The 21728-nt window shown below is 36.8% G+C and overlaps 1 protein-coding gene across 5 annotated transcripts; it reads right to left on the reverse strand.

Moving 5' to 3' along the window:
- Positions 1–930: 930 nt before the first annotated feature.
- On the reverse strand, positions 931–19728 carry LOC132636049 (uncharacterized). 5 transcript variants are annotated; one of them, XR_009580928.1, is made up of 12 exons: positions 18883–19728; positions 17438–17556; positions 17208–17327; positions 16964–17051; positions 11183–11274; positions 11007–11111; positions 10761–10870; positions 9804–9891; positions 9672–9707; positions 9497–9583; positions 6937–7119; positions 931–1331 (listed from the first exon to the last, which is right to left on the reverse strand). XR_009580928.1 is itself a non-coding variant. In XM_060352715.1 (11 exons), exons 1-10 carry the CDS (start codon positions 19421–19423, stop codon positions 9500–9502), a joined length of 1383 nt encoding a protein of 460 aa, XP_060208698.1. In that variant the 5' UTR covers positions 19424–19727; the 3' UTR covers positions 931–1326; positions 9497–9499. The 5 variants fall into 5 exon arrangements, 3 of the variants coding, with proteins under 3 accessions (XP_060208698.1, XP_060208697.1, XP_060208699.1); XR_009580927.1 differs by having other exon boundaries at positions 6937–7171; XM_060352715.1 differs by lacking the exon at positions 6937–7119 and having other exon boundaries at positions 931–1326; positions 18883–19727.
- Between the last annotated feature and the right edge of the window lie 2000 nt (positions 19729–21728).

A 21728-nucleotide genomic window follows, 5' to 3' on the forward strand; every position in this document is an offset into this window, starting at 1 on the left:
AGTATTATTAAAATATGTCCAACATTTGATTGTGCGATACACACTCCAATACGATACTCCCTTCATTCATATGACACTATTAAAAAAGTTGTATTTAAAAAAGAATTGACACCATTTCTTTATTCAATAACATTTACTTTTAAACTTCCTACTTTACAGTAATGAGATAATTTATAGCTACATAAATTTCTACAACTTATTTGAAACCACAAGTTTAAAAAATCTTCTTTTATTTTAAAATTTCGTGCCTGGTCAAGCACTTTCAGACGGAGGAGTACTACTTAAATTGCTTCTTGTTCTTCTTTTCTCTCATTTTTAAACTTCAGCACTGATAAAGAATGATGTTTTACTAATATAAGGTGCCAAAGAAATTTTCCAATAGTCTCTAATACAGCCTCAGCAGAAAGAAAGCAAAAAAAACAAGTAAATTCCAGTGTGCTGGCTGCTTGTACTCCACCCTGGAATTTACATGTTGGTCTTTTTGCTTTCTTTTCCTGTTCGTCATATCTTCAATTCGCATTTGTATTCATCCTTAAAATGATTAAACGAATATTAATTATGGCAGTGTTGTGCTTAACTTCCACAGAAGATAATAAATAGTAATAAACTAAAGCACGAGACAAAAACGTCAATATACAACAAACTTATGAGGACGAAGTTCTGTAAACAACTACTAAGGCTTCACGCGCATTTTAGTGCAAATGGCTAAAGGACAGCAAATTTTGAAAAAATTACAAGTCAAAACGTTGCATAAACCGAGAATGATGAGTAATTTCCCTTGGTCCTCTCTCTAGAAGTTACCAAGATTTTCAAACTCATTGTAAGACTAGTCAAAGGATCTTTCATTTAGCTGTTACAACTAAATCTCGATATTGTCAACGCCGCATACCATGTCGTTCTGCTTATCAATGAAAACCCAAGTTCATCCACTCGGTAGAATCTAGGCATTTTAAAATTAGAACCAGTCAACCAACTTCATTGTCAATGAATTTACATAGCTACAGAACCTCACAACCATTTAGGACCCTAAACGAAAAGGTGCCCACTATCGTTAGGAGACTGAATATCGGAAACAAATAAATAGAATGATTTTCAGTAGACTATTCAAAGGGCAGCACTGAGCAACAACAATTCACATAAAAAAATGCTAGACTTTAAAAGTGTCTTGTTCTGTGACATGGCCAAGTTGACGCTCATGCAGAAAACATGTTACCAGGAATGCGCATTTGCAACAGCCACCATCCATCACCAATCAAGAGAAAACTACATATTTTATCTTATACCATCCGTGGATATATTGATTTCTTGCTGATAGTGGCAGGTGATCTGCACTGAAGCCAAAATGAAAAGACGTGGACTAGTTCAGTAGTTACATCTCACAGTAGCAGTCTCCCATCACAAACCGAAAGGAACAAAAAATATTTTAAATTGAAACAGGTAAAATGCATAGATTAGTAAAAGTTCATTATACGAAAAGGAAAACAAAAAACGGAAGAAAAGAGAGAGAAAAAGAAACAAATGTGATGAAACCGGCATATGAAATGAACTAGCCAAAGCAAACTAGACAATTAATACAACGGCTAGAAAAAGCTCCTGATATCACTTTCTTGTAAAACTAAATTTCACAACAAGTGGTGTGATACCAAATCCAACAACACTTTTCACAAGTTCATCAGAAATGTAAAGGGAGAATTGAGTTGATAAGTATATTGTGCCATTCAGAACAATCACACATTATTTTCCAAGTTTCTTCCTTCCCCTCTCCTGCCCAAAAAAAAAAAAAAAAGAGTAGATTGTGAAGCACTAAATCTATATATACTGACCACCAAATGCCCAAAAAAAAAAAAAAAAAAAAAAAAAGAAAAGAAGCAATAGCAGCAACTAGCTGGTGACAGAAAGCTGCAGCACTTATTGAAATCCTACAGCAGTTCTTCCATGGGACCAAAACGAAATATGTTTTTACTACCTCCTTCTTTTGCTTCTAATACTTACATTGTCTATTTCCTTCTTTTATGTCTCGTCTACTCAGTGCCTTGAAATGTGCCCCAAGCCCCTAAGGTATTGGCTAGTAAAAATTTGAACTGGCTTTGGGACAGCCAACTTTACTGTGCTTCCACGTCATGTCCTGCACTTTTCTTATTTGTCCCTATCAAGCACTGTTTACCGCTAAAAAATGGTTTTAGGATAATCAATTAAATTTGTTGAAAATGGGATTAAAGACAAATGGATCGTGATTGATGACAGAAAAATAGATGGACGAAGTGTTACAGAAATGTAAAGAGTGACAGCATAGTGACTTGCTGTATTCGGAGCTCAAGAATGGAGTTTTTTTTTTTTTTTTTTTTTTTTTGACTAGCACCGGGTGTCCGAGTCTCTTTGAGCCCCGACTAATCCCGGGGGTGCACAGGCCCTCGGCAAGGAGTTTCCCGCAAGTGCACCACGGTTAATTCAGGGTTTCCCCAGTCCGATGGCCCCCAGAAATTGTTTGCACCCAGCGGGTTTCGAACTTGAGACCTTGAAGGGGAGCACCCCAAGGCTCAAGTCAATTGCCACCAGGCCAACCCCTGAGGGTTTCAAGAATGGAGTTTTTAGGGCTACAAGTGTTAGAGATGAGATGCCTGTTCCTTCTCCAAGAAGGTATATTTATCTACACAAGCCCTAGACTTTTCAATGCTAAGGTGCACGTGATGTGACGAGCCAACAGTGTTACCGTCCTATTGTACAGTGTTGTTAACGTCGAGACTGACAGATGTGACGGGGGTTGTCTAGAGTGCAAGCCAGCTGTGAGCAGGCACCGGGTCCTTGCAAAGCAACCCCGTTCCAACGGCTCTCTAGTTTGCTGAGTTCCGATCTCCTACATCCTCAAGGTCCCCGGCCCTTGAAGATTCACGGGGTATTACGGACCGGGCATTCCGGGGATGTAACCGAGGTTACTGCTTAATTGGCCCCACGCCTCCACTTGGCGCGCCTTGATTGGGTTTCCTGCCGACCCCGAATTTCCCCCATACAAGCACAAAAATTATGTATAGAACAAATAGGCATTCAGAATGAGCCTAACCTCAAAATAGATTGAGATGAACTATGAGTTTAAAATTACTTCACTTATATATCGGCATTCAGAATTTTCAGAGAAACATACCAAGCATCCACAACAATTAGGATCAGGGTACTTTCAGTATATGATACACTACAATTACAGTTAGCATTTTTTACTTTCCATGATAATACGAGTAAGTACTCAGCTATATAACACACTGCAAACCAGATTAGTTTTCTGGAGTGGTGCTTTTTCACTACCTAAGTCCAACAAAATCTCATTAGGAAAGACCTCGATAAAGAACCAATGACAGATATGAAACCAGATTGTGAAAGGTTAACTAAAAATAATCTCTTGTTCCTGCATTTATAACAAGTTGACACCAGTTTATGCCTTCACATATCAATTTAAAAAGGACAAAGGGTCAAATTTACCCTCCAAGTATGGTTTATAGTTTAAGTTTGCCCTCCGTCAAAGTATGGGATGAGATTTGCCCTCCCCGTTAGGATACTTGATAAATTTGCCCTTATATGGATGGAAGTATGACTTGGACTCCACAACACAAAAATATTAGCCACATCACTCCACATAAGCTCCCAACCCCAATTATTTTAACCCGTAATCTGTTTCTATGGGCAAGATCCTTCGTAGCAATGTTTATGTGAAAAAGCCAATGTAGCTGATACCTGTAAGTGCCACTTACCCAATTTCTCCAAAAAAGGGTGGACATATTTGTCCCAACACGTTACCTAACTATATAACTTAAGATTCATTATTCAAAGCCTACTCATATCCTTTTTTTCCACTTTACTGCTGTTATAACTGGAAAAAAAACAGAAGAAAAAAAAAAGGATCCCAAGAAATAGAAAAGGAAAGCTCAACAGATACCCCCTTTAATGCTATGATGTTTCCAAATCTTACAGGAAAGCTATGCATATTTTATTAGGTCTCGTTTGGGTTTGTAATGTATGAAATATTATTACAACTGGTCAACTCAATTGAAAACCAACTTTTCCAACTAGTTTACCAGATGAAGGCTGCTCAATATGTTGAAATTTTATCTTCTTTGGTTCTTTTTGTTGAGTTAGCTGAGTAGCCAAACGTTGCCTTAGAAGCTGAAACAGTCTTTGTTTGCCACCAGAAACGGGTTACGGGTTAAAATAATTGGGGTTGGAAGCTTACGTGGAGCCTACGTGGATCTGACGTGGCTAACTTTTTTGTGTTGTGGAGTCCAAGTCATACTTCCATCCTTACAAGGGCAAATTTATGAAGTATCCTAACGGGGAGGGCAAATTTGATCCCAAACTTTGACGGAGGGCAAATTTAAACTATAAAGCATACTTGGAGGGTAAATTTGACCCTTTGCCGATTTAAAAAAAGTAGCACTCATTTAGGCTAATTTTAACTATTTACATCTAAGACTATAATTCTCTGGCCCAGGCACGGTGAGCAACTTATGTGACAAGCAAATAGGACATCCAATTTTCAGCTTGAAACTTACCATGCTACAATAGCCTAAGGTGAGCCAAATAAAATTTAAATAGTTGTAAGATTATCTAACAATGCTTTTTCTATTCAACTCAATTTGTAGTATAATGCTTTAAGTTAACTTTATTAGATGTGATTGCAAGAGCTTGTCAACTCATTCAGGAGCAAAATAAAGGTGCCACATTATGTTGCATAATACATAAGCTAATGATTTAAGCACGTCAATTATTGTATGATTACTCTCCAATTATCCGTTCACTCCACACATGTAAAACTAATCAATTTTTAATATATCTGGCCACCGATATGTTTTGGATTGAAATGTTACCAGACTACTCCTCCATGTAGTATAGATTAAGAAATCTTAAAGTAGTTTCAATTGTTCAAAGTTGAGTCCCAACAGGGGAAATAAGCACCAATTGAAAGATTATGATCATTTAACAGAGTTTACTATTCTGCAGAATTATACTACTCAGGCAAAAAATGAAGCTGCTTCCTTAACATAGTCTAGATATTGCTCCAGGAATCACATCTTTTCAATTCTCCTTTTCAATGACCTACATATAGTACCACGGACTATCATACAACTCAATTTTCACCACACCACAATCATAGATTAGTCGAGCACAAATTTAATTATGTAGAGCATCTAAAGCACATTAGCATTCAGCATAGATGCCCAGCTATTCGATTCAACAAGTGATATCACGACTTAACAACTCACTAGATGCGCTTGGGAAAAACTAGAACAACATCAGATAATTGACTTGTGAAGTTTTTTGGCTTATGTCAATCCAGCCACATGGTGACAGAACAGTACATCACATGAGGAACTACCAAAATAAAATAAGGATGTGTGTTTGACGAAGTGCATCAACTAAAATGAGAGGCCATCCCTATTAGAAACTTCTATCTAGTGGATGCTTAGTCAATTTTTTATGTTTTAGATAAACATCTCATTGTCAAGTATCTTATATATTCTTGTGTGGTGTCTTTATTTCTATAATGATGACACAACTATCTTTGATTGTTAAAGTTCCAGGTGCTCATATTGAGTTGTGTGAAAATATTCCAAGAGTGAAGGACACAATGACTAATTATGGGGAAAAAAAATACTTTAAGTCCTCCTTAATATATCCAAATTAATTTACTTCAAGTTAGGAATTTAAAAATAAGGTTTGCTCATTTCCTCTGATATACATGGAGTCTCCTCAAAATTGTTAATGTCCTCTGAAACTTAGTGGGTATGCCTTGTGAGTGAAACTTAGTGGGTATGCCTAATGGTTCTCTTAAAATACTACCTTACACTAGGCTTGATGTCCTTGCAAGATAGATAAAATGCAATATACTTTTCCACATGACTTAAAGAGTTTCCATCATGAATAAATTTCCTTGGAGAAACCATAAGGTATAAGATTAATACTTCATGAAGGACTGGGGTAAAGGACTTCATTGGGATCAATAGATAAAATTACAATTTGTTGTTCACAAGATAAAATTAGAAGATTGTTGGTGAGGGATTCTAAAACTGTTCCACTCACTCTAAGAACTCTTATGTTACCACCTTCTCCAACCTCCCAAAAACCAAGACACAACTACATAGAAGCTAAAACAAGAAAACTGCTTTTATTGTAAGTTAAAATATAAGAAATATCTGCACCTTCACTGCTTCAACTAGTTCCCCTTATTCTTCAGCCTATCACGGTTTTTGCTACAGACCTTACCTCTCTACGGTTTTTTTTTTTTTTTTTGAGACTTGTAACAGTACTGCTCTATGGTTTATTATACATCTATTCCTAGAAAACACTACAACAATGGTTTGATGAAATACTTTTTAATTACAGATTTCCATTTAAACAAATCATTTCTTTGTTTAGAATAATATCTTCATGTTCAACTAAAAGACATGGATGATGAATAACAGCGAAACCTAACAGCCTCATTTAGCTCAGATGTTATGTTTTTCAAAATATAACATATGAAATGACTCTTCAAAACAATAAACAAAAAACATATGAAGTGACTCTAAGCCAACTCATAATTAATAAAGAAACTAAGACTACTCACTCTGTGAATATTTGAAAATGATATCTGATCTTTCAATGATTTAAATAACTACTTGTAAAACACCATACCAATTAATCATTATGAGAATATCTGTCTTGCGACATTTTATCAAATACCAAATAGGATTCTTAAATCCATCCTCTAGAAGCAAACATTACAAGTAAGTATAAACAAATGAATCTGAACCAAACCAAATCCCAAGCAATATAATGAACAAACGGCTCAAAACTAAACCGAGTATCCTATGATTAAAAGACAGAGTACAACCAAACGCCAAACAAAAAAATCAAGCTAACATATACTATCACTGTAAATTTGAAAAATTGAGAAAGAAAAGAACTTACTTACTCTAAACGACGATTTATATAGAGATGGTTGCTGGTCAAAGCAACTATCAACAACAAATCACATACCCATTCAGCGAGAAAGAACATTTAAACTTTATCTAAATACTTCCATCTTCAGAACCATGGAACATTGAAAGGAAAATCCTTATTTTTCACCGGAGCGGCTATAGTGTCTGTTTGCTGAATGAAACACCATAGATAAGACAAGAATATCAAAAGAAGATGAATACTCCTGGTAAATAGAAAAAAAAAAAAAAAAAAACCCCTCAGGCGGGATGAGTTAAAGAAAGAGGAGGGAAATGAAATCATATAGGGTTTTCTTTGGAGGGAAGATAAAAATAAACGTTGCCTCTTTTGCTGGCAATTTTTTCTCCTTGCCGTAAGAAGGTACATTTTCTTGGCTAATGTATAATAGTCGCTAATAGTTTAGCTTATTGAATATATGGACGGCAATTAATTTATTGCCATTAAATAATTGCCGCTAAAAGCTATTTTTGTAGTAGTGAAAATTGGCAAAAATTATGACGCTCTTTGAAATATTTCCTTGATCTAGGCGACAAAATGCTAGGTAGTTAAACCTGTACATTCTTTTTTGTTTTTTTTATGACAAGGGAACCCGCACCCGCTAACCTTTGGGTGCGCACAGGGTAAACCCCGCTCCTGTGCAATAGCCCGCAAACCACACAGGAGAGATAACCCGCACTAAGCAAGCCATGTGCGACCCAGAAGGCAAATCCCCTAATTTCGTAGGCAGAGGGTTTCGAACCTGAGACCCTTCATTATGAAAGCCCCATGCTCAACCAACTGAGCCACCCTTGCGAGTATTAAACCTGTACATTCTAGCAATGCATCATTCATCTAATTCCCCCAGAGGCATTTACCTATTGAAATTTTCGAATTGTTTCTTCTCAGGATTCTATAATTCACAGAGTTATAAAATCTAGAGTGTGTTAATACCTGTATTTCGGTTGTCCCTCAAAATACTGAGGCAACACAAGCAAAAAGGAAAGATATTGATGGGGAGGAAGAGACCAGAAAAATCGAAGGGGATAGGGCCAAAAATACCCTTGAACTATCCGAAATAGGTCAACTTTACCCCTCTATTACATTTTTGGCATATAAATACCCTCGGTCTACTAACTCAAAAATGCCCTCCAATAGTCCACCAATAATTAGGGATGGCAATGGTGCAGTGCGGTGCGGGTTCTGTATTAACCTGCAACATTACAACCCGCCCCGCCCCGCATAGCTTCTTCACCCACGTAAACCCGCCCCACGCCCACATCCGCACACGCCCGCCCCGCACCGCCTCACGTGTTTTTGAAGAAAAAAAATCCCCTGTTCTTTTGTCTGTATTGAACGTATGTTCTCTCTTTTTGCTATTTGCTCTGTTTTCTTCAAGTCTAATTATCAGAAATCAGATGTCAAACATTATAAACCATTAATAGAGAACAAAATGGACTCCTTCTCCATAAGTTATCTACTTAATCTCCATTTACTGTATAAAAACATAAAAAATTAACTTATTTCTAAAGAATTTCTCTATTGAATTTTTGCAAACCATTACAGAGCCTAGATTATCTATTTTGAAAACAAAGGATTTGAGTGAATTTTGTATTGGATCTTTGATTGCCAGCACTTCTACATAGTATATAACTTTGCGCACAATTCTGGTAGCAGATTACATTAAACATGAACACACTGATTACACAAATAAAAAAAATATATTAAAACAAGATACTGTCAAAAAAGATTAGATTGATGATCCTTGAAGTTTCAGCATCACTATTCTTGCTTCTTCATCTTGTTTACATATGCAAAGTAGATGGAAACATGATACTCATATACGTAAAGGGAGGAAACCCACAACCCGCCCCGCACCCGCACTAAGTTCCTTAAAAAAAGTTTCAACCCGCCCCGCCCCACATAAGGCAAAACCCTCCCCGCCCCGCACCCGCACCGCCCCATTGCCATCCCTACCAATAATTGTATAACATAAAATAATAAATCTAGTGGGAAATCTCTACATCTTGTGCAAAAAAAGTAATGGAGGGTCAAGTTGACCTATTTCGAATAGTTCAGGGGTATTTTTGGCCATTTTCCCAAAATTGAAATATACAATATAGTAGCTTCAACTTATGAGCCAACTTGTCCGTCGGACAACTGCAACCAAATTAAATTCAATAGGAATCATACTAAAGCTTGAATAACTCCATCTCAAGAGGCACATACCGCAATTTAGCACACACTTCTAACTAATCTTATGTTTCTTTCCTATCTAGATTCTACTGCCTATTCATAAAATAAGCCAACTTAGATGATTGAAGCCATGTTAAAATCCAATTGAAATCAAGCTAACGCTTGAATATCTCGTCTCAAGAGGCACCACACCATAATTTAGCATACACATGTTACCATTGGAAACTCATGAATCACTTTCCTAGACAACAGCTCATGAGAGGACTTTACTTTCAAGTTATATTAATAAATTAACTATACAAAACCCATCAAGATACATGAAAGGGACATCACCGAAGATAAAAAGGCAGAGGATTACCATTTACGGTTTCACAAACCGAGCGATCTTAGCAAGCACTGTTCTTAAACTTCGGATACCAGCTCCAGATTTTGAGCTTACCATCACCTGAAAAAAGTCAAAACAAAGTATTATTGTTTTCTAACCAAAAATGCACCTAAACTCAAAGTGCAGCTAATAAATGTGCCCTTCTTACCGCAGGCTGAACAACAGACTTGTTTGCCTTGAGGCTCTGCAAGATAGTGCATGTACGATGATCAGTACTTATGTGATAATGGAAAAGCCAAAAAGGTTAGATAAAAAGGACACTATATTTTTCTATGTTCACCTCTTCAATTTGCATGGCTCGTCGTGCCACATCTATTGGGAAAACCGTGTCTGTCTTGGTTAAAATGATCTGGTATTTTGTTTGAGCTCTGCAATACAACAGAAATTATAATCTCAAATCAGCAGCAAGCTAACAATCATGCAAAGAAGTTCATAACATCTGCAAACACATTGTGATTGGTACTATTGTCCATTTTTTTCTTGTGAAGGAAGTAAGACTAAAGAATTAATTGATTTATCTAGACAAAGTTTAGTTTCTCTTGGGGCCGAATAGCTCATATCAAACTACTGGCTTTCCTAGTTCATCAGTTTTGAAGGTTTTCTGAAGAATATATCTTTACATCTCATGAGAAGGGATATTTAAACAATGAATCCTACAATAGTTAAGTAAAGACGATCAATTACAATAATAGGAAATATTCTATTCTTATAAATCTCCTAAAATCAGGCTAATTAATTAATACAATCAACCCCCTCAAGTTGGTGCAAAGATGTCGCACAAGCCCAACTTGGCAAACTAAAGTATGAAAAGTCTTTTTGCTGAGCCCTTTTGTAAGCACATCTATTAGTTGTTTTCCTGGCGATACATGAAGCAAACTCAAGGTACTACTAGTAACTTTCTCTTTGATGAAGTGCTGATCAATTTCTAACATGTTTTGTTCGGTCATGTGGAACAGGATTCTGACCTATACTGAATGCAACTTTGTTGTCGCAATACAAGGAAAATAGCACTCCCTCCATCCTAGAAAGATTGACACTTTTCGCTTTTCGAGAGTCAAACGAGTTGTTCTTTGACTGTAATTTTTTTCATGTCTTTTAAATATTTTAAATTAGTAATTATGGTGACTTATAGTACTTTTTACGTAGTTTCCAAATATGTAGATTTCATTTCAAAAATTTTAAAGATTCTATGTTCAAACATAATGTCAAAATTAAGAAGTTTGTTTATTCCTTGTACCTCTCCATTAAATTAATGAGCTCATGATCCGCCTGTTTCATGCCCCACTTTGTATCAATCAGAAGGCAGACTCTCTTTAGACCAAGACGTGTAGAAACATACTCTTTCACCTGCAAATTGGAGTATTCAAAGAGGGTGCATGTTCAAAACTTATACAAAGAAACCTCAAAATTTTGGCAGTACCAACAAACACAACAAGTTAACACAAGTAAAGACCAGAAAGGTCAAAGCCAATGGCATACTCACAAGCTCCTCCCAAGCTTCTTTCACTTCTTCTTTGGCATAAGCAAAACCATATCCCGGCAAATCAACCAAGCACATTTTTGAACCAAGCTTGAAGAAGTTAATAGTCTGCAGATGTCCCTATCGTTAGCTTACACGTATAGCAAGAAATACACTTCACTTTAGGAAACAAGTGTCACCTGAGTGAGGCCAGGCTTATCTGATGTCCGTACAACACCCCATTGCCTGGTCAATGCATTTAGTAAAGATGACTTTCCCACGTTTGACCTTCCTATTTCAAGGAACAAAAATTATATAGGCGGTACCCAAATTCCATCACTTGAATTCTTTAAATTTAATTTGTACTCAATTGACTCTAGCACACTAAAAGGTTGTAAAACAAACCAGTCCAAAAAGAATGTGATATCAAAGGGGATGAGATGAGAATCAAACATCAGATAACTTGGATAGCAAAAACTATTGTGTTTTTTTTTTTTTTTTTTTTTGAGAAGGTAACATGTTGTATGTATTAAACACAAAACAGTACATGGATTTTACTGAAACCATATTTACAAGTGAGCAAAAGAGAGTAAAACCAGTCTACAGTTCTAACAGGAACCTAATGAGGCTAGGATAGATATAGTATCCTCTGGGTAGATTTGGTTACACCAAAAAGGAAAAAGCTTAATACAGTTAAGTTTGATCTGATCTCCTGCATTGTGTTGCCGCTGTTCTCAAAGCATCTAGAGCTCCTTTCTTTCCAAATTGCCCACCAAATGCAAGCAGGGACCATCCTCCATCTGTTTACGTCATCTGCTCCAGCTTCAGCTGCCTCCCAACTAAAGAGAGCTTCAGTAATCTTTCTAGGCATTGTCCAGGCTATGCCTCTGAGATTAATGAAGATCTTCCATAACTGATCAGTTATCCTGCAGTGCAAAAATAGGTGACCAACTGTCTCTACTTCCTTTTCACAAAGAAAACATCTTGAGCACACAGTCCAGTTCCTCTTCTTTAAATTTTCATGTGTGAGCACAGCTTCCTTTGCCAGTAACCATGAGAAGCATGCAACCTTGTATGGCATCTTGGTCTTCTAAATATGCTTCCAGGGCCAGTTGGTGACTTGAGGTATTGGTTGGTTTATCATTTTATAGGCTGCATCAACACTGAAATTTCCACTGCTATGTCCCTGCCATCTCAATGTGTCATCTCCGTTTTGAGTTCCTGTGAAGTTATCCAGTTGTTTGTAGAACTCAACCATTCTATTTATCTCCCAACCATTCAGGTCTCTTCAGAGTATCAATTCCCAACCTTAAGGTGACCATATTTCAGCTATAGATCTCTGTTGGTGATGAGCTAAAGCATATATATGTCAAAGAATAGATCCTTCAAAGCTCCATTCCCCAGCCAATTATCATTCCAGAAGGATGTCCTGTTACCATTTAGCACTCTGATTGAAACTTGACTCTTTAGAGATGGCCATAGTACCCTTATAGACCTCCAACGACTAACTCCATAAGCTGAGTTTACTGGTCTAGTCATCCAGTTGTCTTCTACTTCATATTTGGCTTTGATTACCTTCCTCCATAAGCTTTAAGGGTCTTGAGAGTACTTCCATAACCACTTCAATTTGAGGGCTTTAATGTGATTCTTCAAATTTCTAATTCCCAATCCACCTTGAGCCTTGCTGAGAATTACCTCTTCCTACTTAACCAAGCAATAGGCTTTTTTTTTTTCTTTTTTACCTTGCCACAGAAAGTTCCTTCTTATGTTGTCCAATCTTTCAATGGCCCCTACAGGAATGGGAAAAAGGGACATCATATAGGTTGGTCGTGAGTCTAATACAGAATCAAAATGAGCCTTCCTCCCATTGACAAATATTGACACTTCCATCTTGAGAGCTTCTTTTCACATTTCTCCGAGACATTGTTCCATATTCCAGTAGAATTTGACTTGGCCCCCAATGGCATGCCAAGATAAGTAGTAGGAAGAGTCCCCACTTCTCCCCCCAGGATCAGTGCCAAATCCTCCATGTTTGTTACTTCATTAATTGGGAAGAGATGACTGTTTCTCCAATAAATATGCAGCCCAGAAATGCCTTCAAAAAGGACCAGTATAATTCTCAAAATTCTCAGTTGTTCCATTTATGCATCACAAAAGATCAATGATATCTATTACGATGTTCTTTTAAGGGGGTGTTCAAGTCGGCTTTTAGTGTGTCATCAGCATATTGAGGATGCGTAATCTCCTGATTGTTGTGTCCATTCATGGCTACCTCAAAGCCTTTAATCCACCCATTAAGTTTGGTTGTTTTGACCATGTTGTTCAAACCTTCCATGGCTATTATGAAAAGAAAAGGTTACAAGGGATCACCCTGCCTGAGACCTCTCTGAGCAGAGAAGAATCCTTCTGGAGAACCATTAATTATGACTGAGAATCTGACAGTCGATATGCAAAATTCCATCCATTTAACCCATTGCACTCCAAATCCCATTTGTTGTAACATGCTTAGTAAGAAGTTCCAATTCACATGGTCAAATGCTTTCTCAATATCTAGCTTGCAGAGAATGCCAGGCTTCTTCTGTTTCTGTCTTGAGTCTACTGCTTCATTGGCTATTAGTATGGCATCCATTATTTGCCTTCCTTTTATGAATGCCAATTGTTGAGAATCTACCGATTTTTCCATCGCCTTTTTCAACCTCTCAGTCAAGACTTTTGCAATAATCTTGTAAATACTGCCTATTAGGCTTATAGGTCTGAAGTCCCTCAGCTCCTTTGCACCGTTCTTCTTGGGGATCAAGGCAATGTAGGTTGCATTAAAACTCCTTTCAAATAAACCATGGGAATGGAAGTTGTGAAACACCCCCATGATGTCTTGTTTAAGTACCTCCCAACATTTGATAAAGAATCCCATTGTAAAGCCATCAGGTCTTGGTGCGTTGTCCGTAGCACACATTTTCAAACACCCCAAAACTTTTTGTTCATCAAATCTGCTTTGTAGCAGATCCTTATCTTGCTCAGTTATTGTTGGACAGTTCCCAAAATTGCTTGCAGGTCTCCATTCTTCAGTCTCAGTGTAGAGTGTTTTGTAGAAATCTACTATCTCATTCTTGATTCTCTGTGGTTCTGTGATTAATTCTTCCTTGATCATTAAGTGATCAATGTTGTTGCATCTTTTGTGAGCATTGGCAGTCTTATGAGAGAACTTTGTATTCCTGTCTCCTTCTTTGAGCCAGATGGCCCTAGACCTTTGCCTCCAGGCCACTTCTTCATTCTTCAGAAGATCTTCATACTTCAGCAGTAGTGATGCCTTCTCCACCATTTCCCCTTCAGTTAGGATTCTTACTTCTAGTACTCTGTCCAGTACTACCAATTGATTAAGCAGGTCTGATTTTTGTACTTTCAGGTTGCCTTGGCTGCTTTTGCTCCACTCTCTTAGTTTACCTTTCAAGGCCTTCAATTAACAAGCTAGAATATAATCTGATTTCCCTCAGAAGTCAAATGCTATCCACCAACTCTTAATTCTATCAACAAAGCCATCAGTATTCAACCACCAATTGTCAAATTTGAAATATGACTTTGGTTGGTCCCAGTCTCCACATTGCAGAACAATAGGGACATGATCAGATGTCACTCTCTGAAGGAGAGATTTTTTTTATTTTTTTTTTGAAACTGAAGGAGAGATTGTTTAATATTGCTAAAACTGTCATCCCACTCTTCAGAGATCAGGATTCTGTCAATTCTTGAAGCACTAGTGTGATTGTCCTCTCTGTACCAAGTATAAGCACCTCTTTCTAGCTGAAGATCAATTAGACTCATGTCCTCTATGAAGTCTGAGAATTCCACCATACCTATGGACTTCTCCTACAATTTCATTTCTCTGTCGGGAATCTAACAATATTGAAATCACCACAAATTGCCCATGGGCCCTCCATCAGACCCCTGACAGCACTTATTTCCCCCCAAACCTTTTCTCTTTCAATGTCACAATTTGGAGCATACACCCCTGTAATATGGCATTCAAAGTTCTGTAACTGGCCTTCAAATCTGCAAGTCAAAAGTATATGACCCAATCTGAAGAATCTCCCCTTTCCATACCCTTCTATCCCATATCACCATGATTCCACCTCTAGTTCCACTGGCTTCTAGACATGCATAACTTGCCCATTTTCCTCCCCAAATATAATTAACAATATCTTCTACATCCCCCTCAAGCTTTGTTTCCTGCAAACATATAATGTCTGCACCCCAATCAAGAATAGAATTCTTCACCAACCTCCTCTTATCCATGTTATTTAATCCCCTCACATTCCATGTGACTAATTTGAGCTCCATTGATCAATTAAAGTTAAAGCCCTTCCCCTGCTCCTGTTTCCATTACTTTTGAATTTAACATCAAAAGAGGCCAATCCCTTCAGTTCTCGTGTCCCCTTGAACCTGCTCTTCCTAATATTAATCTCTAATTCCATCTTCCTTGCTTGTCTACTACTATCAATCTGCAAGAGAAGTTCCATGGCTTCTTCCTCGTGCCTTTGAAAGTCAGTTCCAAACAATTTACTTAGCTTGAGTAAGTATCGGCGGACCCAAATAGGTGTATCTGTTTCTTTGTCTGAGCATCCATCTTGTTGATGAACCAAAATTGGTTCGGCATCCTCAACTTCCCAGATTTCCCCACAATTTCCCAATTCTGCAGTATTGCAATTAAGCTTTGGTTCCTCCATTACTGTAATAGATAGCTCTCCGCTGGTGTTCACCGATTGTTTTTGTTCTCCCTTTTTCGAGCTTCTTCTAACGTACGTCGACAATTCTCTGCTTGTCCAGTCAATTCGTGAAGAGTCCACTCTGTTAGAAATAGGAGTATAAGGGGAACATTGTTGTTGCAACACATCTGCATATGTGTCTTTGTTACCCTCTTCTTCGATCATATGTAAATCTGCATCGTTCTCTCGGAATTTTCCCCCGTTTTCTTCCTCTGGCTCTTCCCTTACCCCCGAAATTTCTGCATGCATCACATCTTCTGAATAAGAATAAGTCTCACTTGGGACTTGTTGAATCGCCTGACTCTTTCTGGATTAGAGAATTCCAGTAGTTCAGCCAAGGATACGCCTCTTGCTTCTTCCACTATTGTGTATACATGTGATATAAGCATGTATACATATCAGATTTTCATGTTATATCCAATGGATTTGCAAATCAACTAAACTATACCCACAAATTTTGAAGCTTTTTTAGGTGATGGGTTTCTTTAATTTCAAAGGTCTGCTAATGGTGAAAAGTGGAAGAATCTTAAGTGGAGAAGAAAGAGAAAAAATTGGAAAGACGAAATAAGGTAAAGGTAGTTGCCCCCCCCCCCCCCCCCCCCCCACCAAAACTGAATAAAGAAAAGAACCAAAAAAATAGTTAAAAATTAGGAAAAATATGCTCCCCACTTCAAACTAGCCTTTTCACGGGCCTAGTTGATGTGGAACTCATGCAAGTTGCCAAGTCAGCGAAAAGTGTCAAACTAGTACACTTGGGCCCTACTACAGTATAGGTGCTTAATAGGTACAAGGCTTAGTTGAGGTGTCTAAGTGAAAAATCGTGCCAACTTTAGGTGTCTCCATATGTGTGACATCCCAGTAACTTTAGGTGTGACATCGCAGTAACAAGCCCATAAGTGTAGCTTTCAAGAGGAAGAATGCTCAACGTAAATGGGATGTCAAAAAAAAGGGGTAGCCCGGTGCACGAAGCATCCTTCGTTCACGCAGGGTCCGGCAAGGACCGTATTCCAGGGAGTGTAATGAAAGCAGCCTACCCTGGTCCCTGACGCAAGCCTCAGTGACTATCCAGAAGATGGTGATATCATTTTTTTTTTTTGATAAAGAAGATGGTGATGTCATTTCTGACAAAACAAAAGCTCGTGATGAAGCCGTCAAAAAGGAAAATCAAGTATTCATGCCAAGCATAAAGGAATTTTAAAATAGAAAAGGGACTGATCAGTAAACCTGCAAAAGCAATCTCTGGAAGATCTGCAGGGGGAAATGACGACAAAACCTTAGCTGCAGCAAAAAATTCCAACTTATTCCTGAACACCTACAGAAAGAGTAAGCTAAGAAAATAAGTAGAGTATACTGAAAAGAGAACATGAGAATCATATGTGGCTTCAAACTATGGTGAAACACTGAAACTTTGACCTAAAGACATGCCAAGCATTTGATATCAATTAACATGTACTATTAATTATTGTACCGGCCCTTCAATCCGCTTCCTTTCTGAGCTTGTTGAGAAAGGAATGTTATCTAAAGGAGCAGAGAGTTCAATGTTATAGCCTGCCCTCTTTAACTGAATATCACGTCTACGACCCAACAACTGCAATACAAATTGGAGGAATTAGGACTTTAGACAGGAAAGCTGAACACTGAGATTCTGCACTAATAATATTGGCAATCAAACATACAAGTCCTAGCAAGAGTGATTACGTTGTCTTCCACAAAAGAAAGGATAGATGGACTGGGGCATATTGAACGAAATTGTGCGTTCTTTGACAGTTCAACAGTTTTCTGTTTTGCTGACTCTTCTTGCTTTTCCTTATTGTTATCTGAAAGCAATGGAAATGAGTTCAGAGGAAAAAGCTTAATCTACTTTACTCGCAGATGAACATCAAGTAGATTACATGACATGAAAAAGCAAGGATAAATAATTATATAAACACGAGGCATATTAGTGTCTCTATACTCGGGAAGGAGTTAAACACTAGTAGAGGAAGATGTTTCTACTTTGAACCACTAGGCACTCCCGTTAAAGGGTAAAAAATAGTTTCAGCAAAGAGTTCATCTCTTTGGAACACAGTTTCTCCAGGATGATAAAATAATAAATCCTCTACCATTTATCAAAAACTAAGTAGTCAAGAATCTTAGGCTATATTCTTACAGACCTGCCAATTTATTTGTTAAATAAAAGTACTCCATCCGTTTCATTTGACGTGCTTAGTTTGACTAAGCACAAAGTTTAAAAATGTAAAGAAGACTTGAATCCTGGGTTTTGAACTAAAAGTATGGGTAACTTACCAAAAACACCCTTTGAATCTTGTGATCTTAAACATGTCATGTCATTCCTATAAGAAAGTGTCATTGAGGGTAAAATGGGAATGTTGGAATCAAAAACATACTAAATATAGAAAGGTTGCATTTTTTTAAAAATAAACTAAAAAGGAAAGTAAGACATGTGAATAGAAACGGATGGAGTATGTAATGTAATTCTTTGATCATTTTAAACTATAAACTATAAAGCCTTGTAAAAGATCATTTTATAATATAAAGTCACAGGTCAATAAAAAGTATAGAACTGTGTGAGCTTGCTCACATTTTCCGTCTGAGCCCGGATAAAGGAGGAGAATTTGCAATAGGTTGACAACGGGAGTAAAACTAGCGAATTCGTAATGAATAATATTAGACTGAGACAGGATTAATGGAACAACACGGGCAGTGAGAATTCATACAGCAGAAACGAACTTGCTTTTGATGTTGTTTAAATGGTTCTATCACATATTTTGTTCTATGTTAATCACAGATAAAAGAAAGTGCAACAGATTCTAGGTTGTCATGGCTGAGTTAGAATCAAAATAGTATAAGCACGGTTTTATCTTTCAAACAACGAAAAAAGAAATGGTTATAGTCTAACCTACATATTTCAACTTTAAAAGGCTCCAAAATTACACATCATTTATTTTATTTTTTTAATTTTGATACACTTGAAACTCTTAACTTTGGCTATTACTGCAAAGGAGAGAAGTCAATGACATTGACAAGAGCATCTTTTTACCCTCCATGATGGAGGGCTCAGATGGCTGAAAGCTGAACAGAAGATAATACGAGTAGGGGAAATAATAATAGACATAATGCAATGGGATGACTCAGATACTGACCTTTACTTGGCAGTCCATCATCAAGCCTCTTGTTTGAGGTATCATGAGGATCTATTCGAATGACTCGCTTTTTCTTCTTTGGCCTTTGCAAGTTGTTCTTTGTGGAAGATCTTCTAGGAGATTTTTGGTTGCTCCCACTCTGGTCCAATGTCTTTCTTTTAACATTTTCTTCTTCCCCATAGCCATCCACTTTCACGTTCCTAGATTTTCTCTCATTAGACAGCGACCTTCTACCTTCACCATATAAAGCATTCTTTCTAGAAAACTTTTCTTGCGCCTCCAAAACCATTTTACCTTCTTCTTTCAATAAGTACCTTCTTCCAACACTGTTGTCCATATCTCGATGAGCATAAACTCTCTTCCTTTTCCCACCAGACTTACCATTCACTACTCCCTCATAAACTTGCTCCCTATTTTGTTGTGCTTTGTTAGCTCCTTTTCCATTGGAATCTAGGGTCTTCTTATCATCTTTGGATATACAATTAGCAAGTTTTAGTTTTTTCCTAAGCTTTATGTTTCCTGAACTCTTTGAAGCAGGCATATTGACAGCAGATAGTAAATGGGTGAAGGGAAAAAACAAGAATCAAAATGGGTGTTGAATAAACACTCATCAGTGATTTGAAGGAAGGAAGAAGATGAATGAATATCACATATTGACTCTTTTTGTTTGCGGATGGGAACTAGTCAGAAGCGGCTTGGACGTGGCAAATCTAGGAAGGGCTGAGATTTTAGGAGGGTTTAATATCCAAGTTATTAGTCTCCAGTCTCCACACACAACACTACTCGCTACTCGCTACTCGCTAGTGGCCCATGGCTAACACCAAAAATTACAGGGTCATTCGCACTTATGACCCGATTTTGTGTTTGGTGTAATATTTCTCATGTTATGTCCACGCCCTTTGGCATAAATATTATTAAGAGCAAAAATTGCAGACCAACCCTTTTGAAGGGTAAAAATTAAAGGAGAAAGATCACGGCCCTCGAACCAAAATAATTATTCGCCATATGTATTCCTAAATTATGATACCAACATGGTATATTATATTGAGATAGTATTATGAAAGATGTTTCAGTCCTTCTCTTATTCCTCTATGATACCATCATGATATATAAACACATTGAGATGATATCATGGAAGATGTTTCGGTCCTTCTCTTAGTCCTTCATGATATCATCATGGTATATAAATATATTGCGATGATATCATGGAGGCAGGGGTTTGGGCGAGATACACATTAATTAGTTTGGGCTGGGCAGGGCAGAAAATACTTTGGGAGGGAACATAAGCAGGTAAATAGTTTGGATTGGGCGGACAATTAGTGATGTTTTCCCAAAATTAAAGATTAGCCATTTGAAGGGTAACCGTGCAATTTCCTCAAAATTACATTTTCAATTATTTTTCCAATCATTTCTTACTTACTATTTTGTTTAATTTTGTACCTCATATATATTGAGAAAAGGGTTTTGACATTTTGTAGTAACAAATTTTCTTAAGTTATAGGGATAACTTAAGAAACCTTCCTCCAGGTTTGTTTTTATAACACTGATCCAGGTTTGTTTTTATAACACTGATCAAAAGACTAGGTTAATTTGCCAGGGGAAAATAATATCCCTTTGAAATTAAATTTTCTTTACAAGGTAAAAATAGTTTCCTTTATGTTAATCTTTTATTTTCCTCTCAAACGAATGTGTGAAATAAAATCTCATCCTTTTTATTTAGCTAGACTTCTTGTACAACATAATCCAGACTCTTAAACCCCCGCCTGTCATAGTAAAAGTTATGAATTAGATTAAATAGTAATTAACCTATTTTTTAGAAAATTATCCAAAATGAATAATCTATAATTTTCACTAAGGAGCCGTTTGGACATGATTTCATCTCATGAGATGAAATCATGCGATGAAATCATATTTGGACATGCAATTTGGATTTCTTAAGTTACAGTTTTTTTTATAAACATCAAAACCCCACAAGTTGTGAAAACCATCAAAATTTTCTCAATTCTTATACAAACTTACCAAATGAGTAAATAATAGTTCATAATAAAATTAATACGCTACTAGAAGGCCTTTTTAAAAAATACAACATCAATTGATCAAACTTTAGTTCAATAAAAAGGAAAATTTAACATGAATAGTAATGTAACTACTCTTTAATATAGTCCTCCCACATGGTAAACATGATTGGTAAATATATTTTACCAACTTGCAGGTTAATATTTAATACAAATGGTTGGTAAATATGATTGGTAAATATATCTACCAATTTATGGATCTTTTTTTACAAAATATAAACATATGGGTCAAATTTTATATTTATATTTTTTGAAATCATGATTTCAAATCCCAAATCATCCAAAAGATGAAATCAGAGATGAAATCGCATGTCCAAACGCTGATTTCATCTCATAAGATGAAATCGCATGTCCAAACGCTTACTTAATAATGAACTTAACTTATAAATAAGAGTCATATTTGAAATTAGAAATTAGAAATTCAAAATTCCAATACTAAAATATAATGACTACATGTAGACTTTATTCCACGTTAAACCCCACGTAAAAAAAGTTTGAAAGTTTAAGAAAGACAGTTTCACTCTTTCTTCAACTTTTATTTCCTTTTTAAAAATGCAAGTCATGTAATTTCTTCTCCTTTTTTCCTTCATATACTGAATTTCATAAAATGAAACTTAAATTACAATAACATTTCTGACACCCAAAGATGTTTACCCGTAAAACAATACAATTGAATTTGTGTACGTGGTTATGGACACGCGAATCAATATGATCAAAATAATTAAATAATCGACAAGAATAAGTAAGATAATTTCTAGTAAGATAATTGCA

The sequence above is a fragment of the Lycium barbarum genome, chromosome 4 (genome assembly GCF_019175385.1).
Source record: "Lycium barbarum isolate Lr01 chromosome 4, ASM1917538v2, whole genome shotgun sequence".
Classification (NCBI taxonomy): Eukaryota; Viridiplantae; Streptophyta; class Magnoliopsida; order Solanales; family Solanaceae; genus Lycium; species Lycium barbarum.

Coding starts and splice junctions, on each gene's coding strand:
- LOC132636049 (XM_060352715.1), bottom strand. CDS start 19,423: ATGCCTGCTTCAAAGAGTTCAGGAAACATAAAGCTTAGGAAAAAACTA. Junction 9,892..10,760: donor CTCATTAATTTAATGGAGAG/GTACAAGGAATA, acceptor GTTGTATTGCAG/AGCTCAAACAAAATACCAGA. Junction 9,708..9,803: donor GAGCCATGCAAATTGAAGAG/GTGAACATAGAA, acceptor ACTATCTTGCAG/AGCCTCAAGGCAAACAAGTC.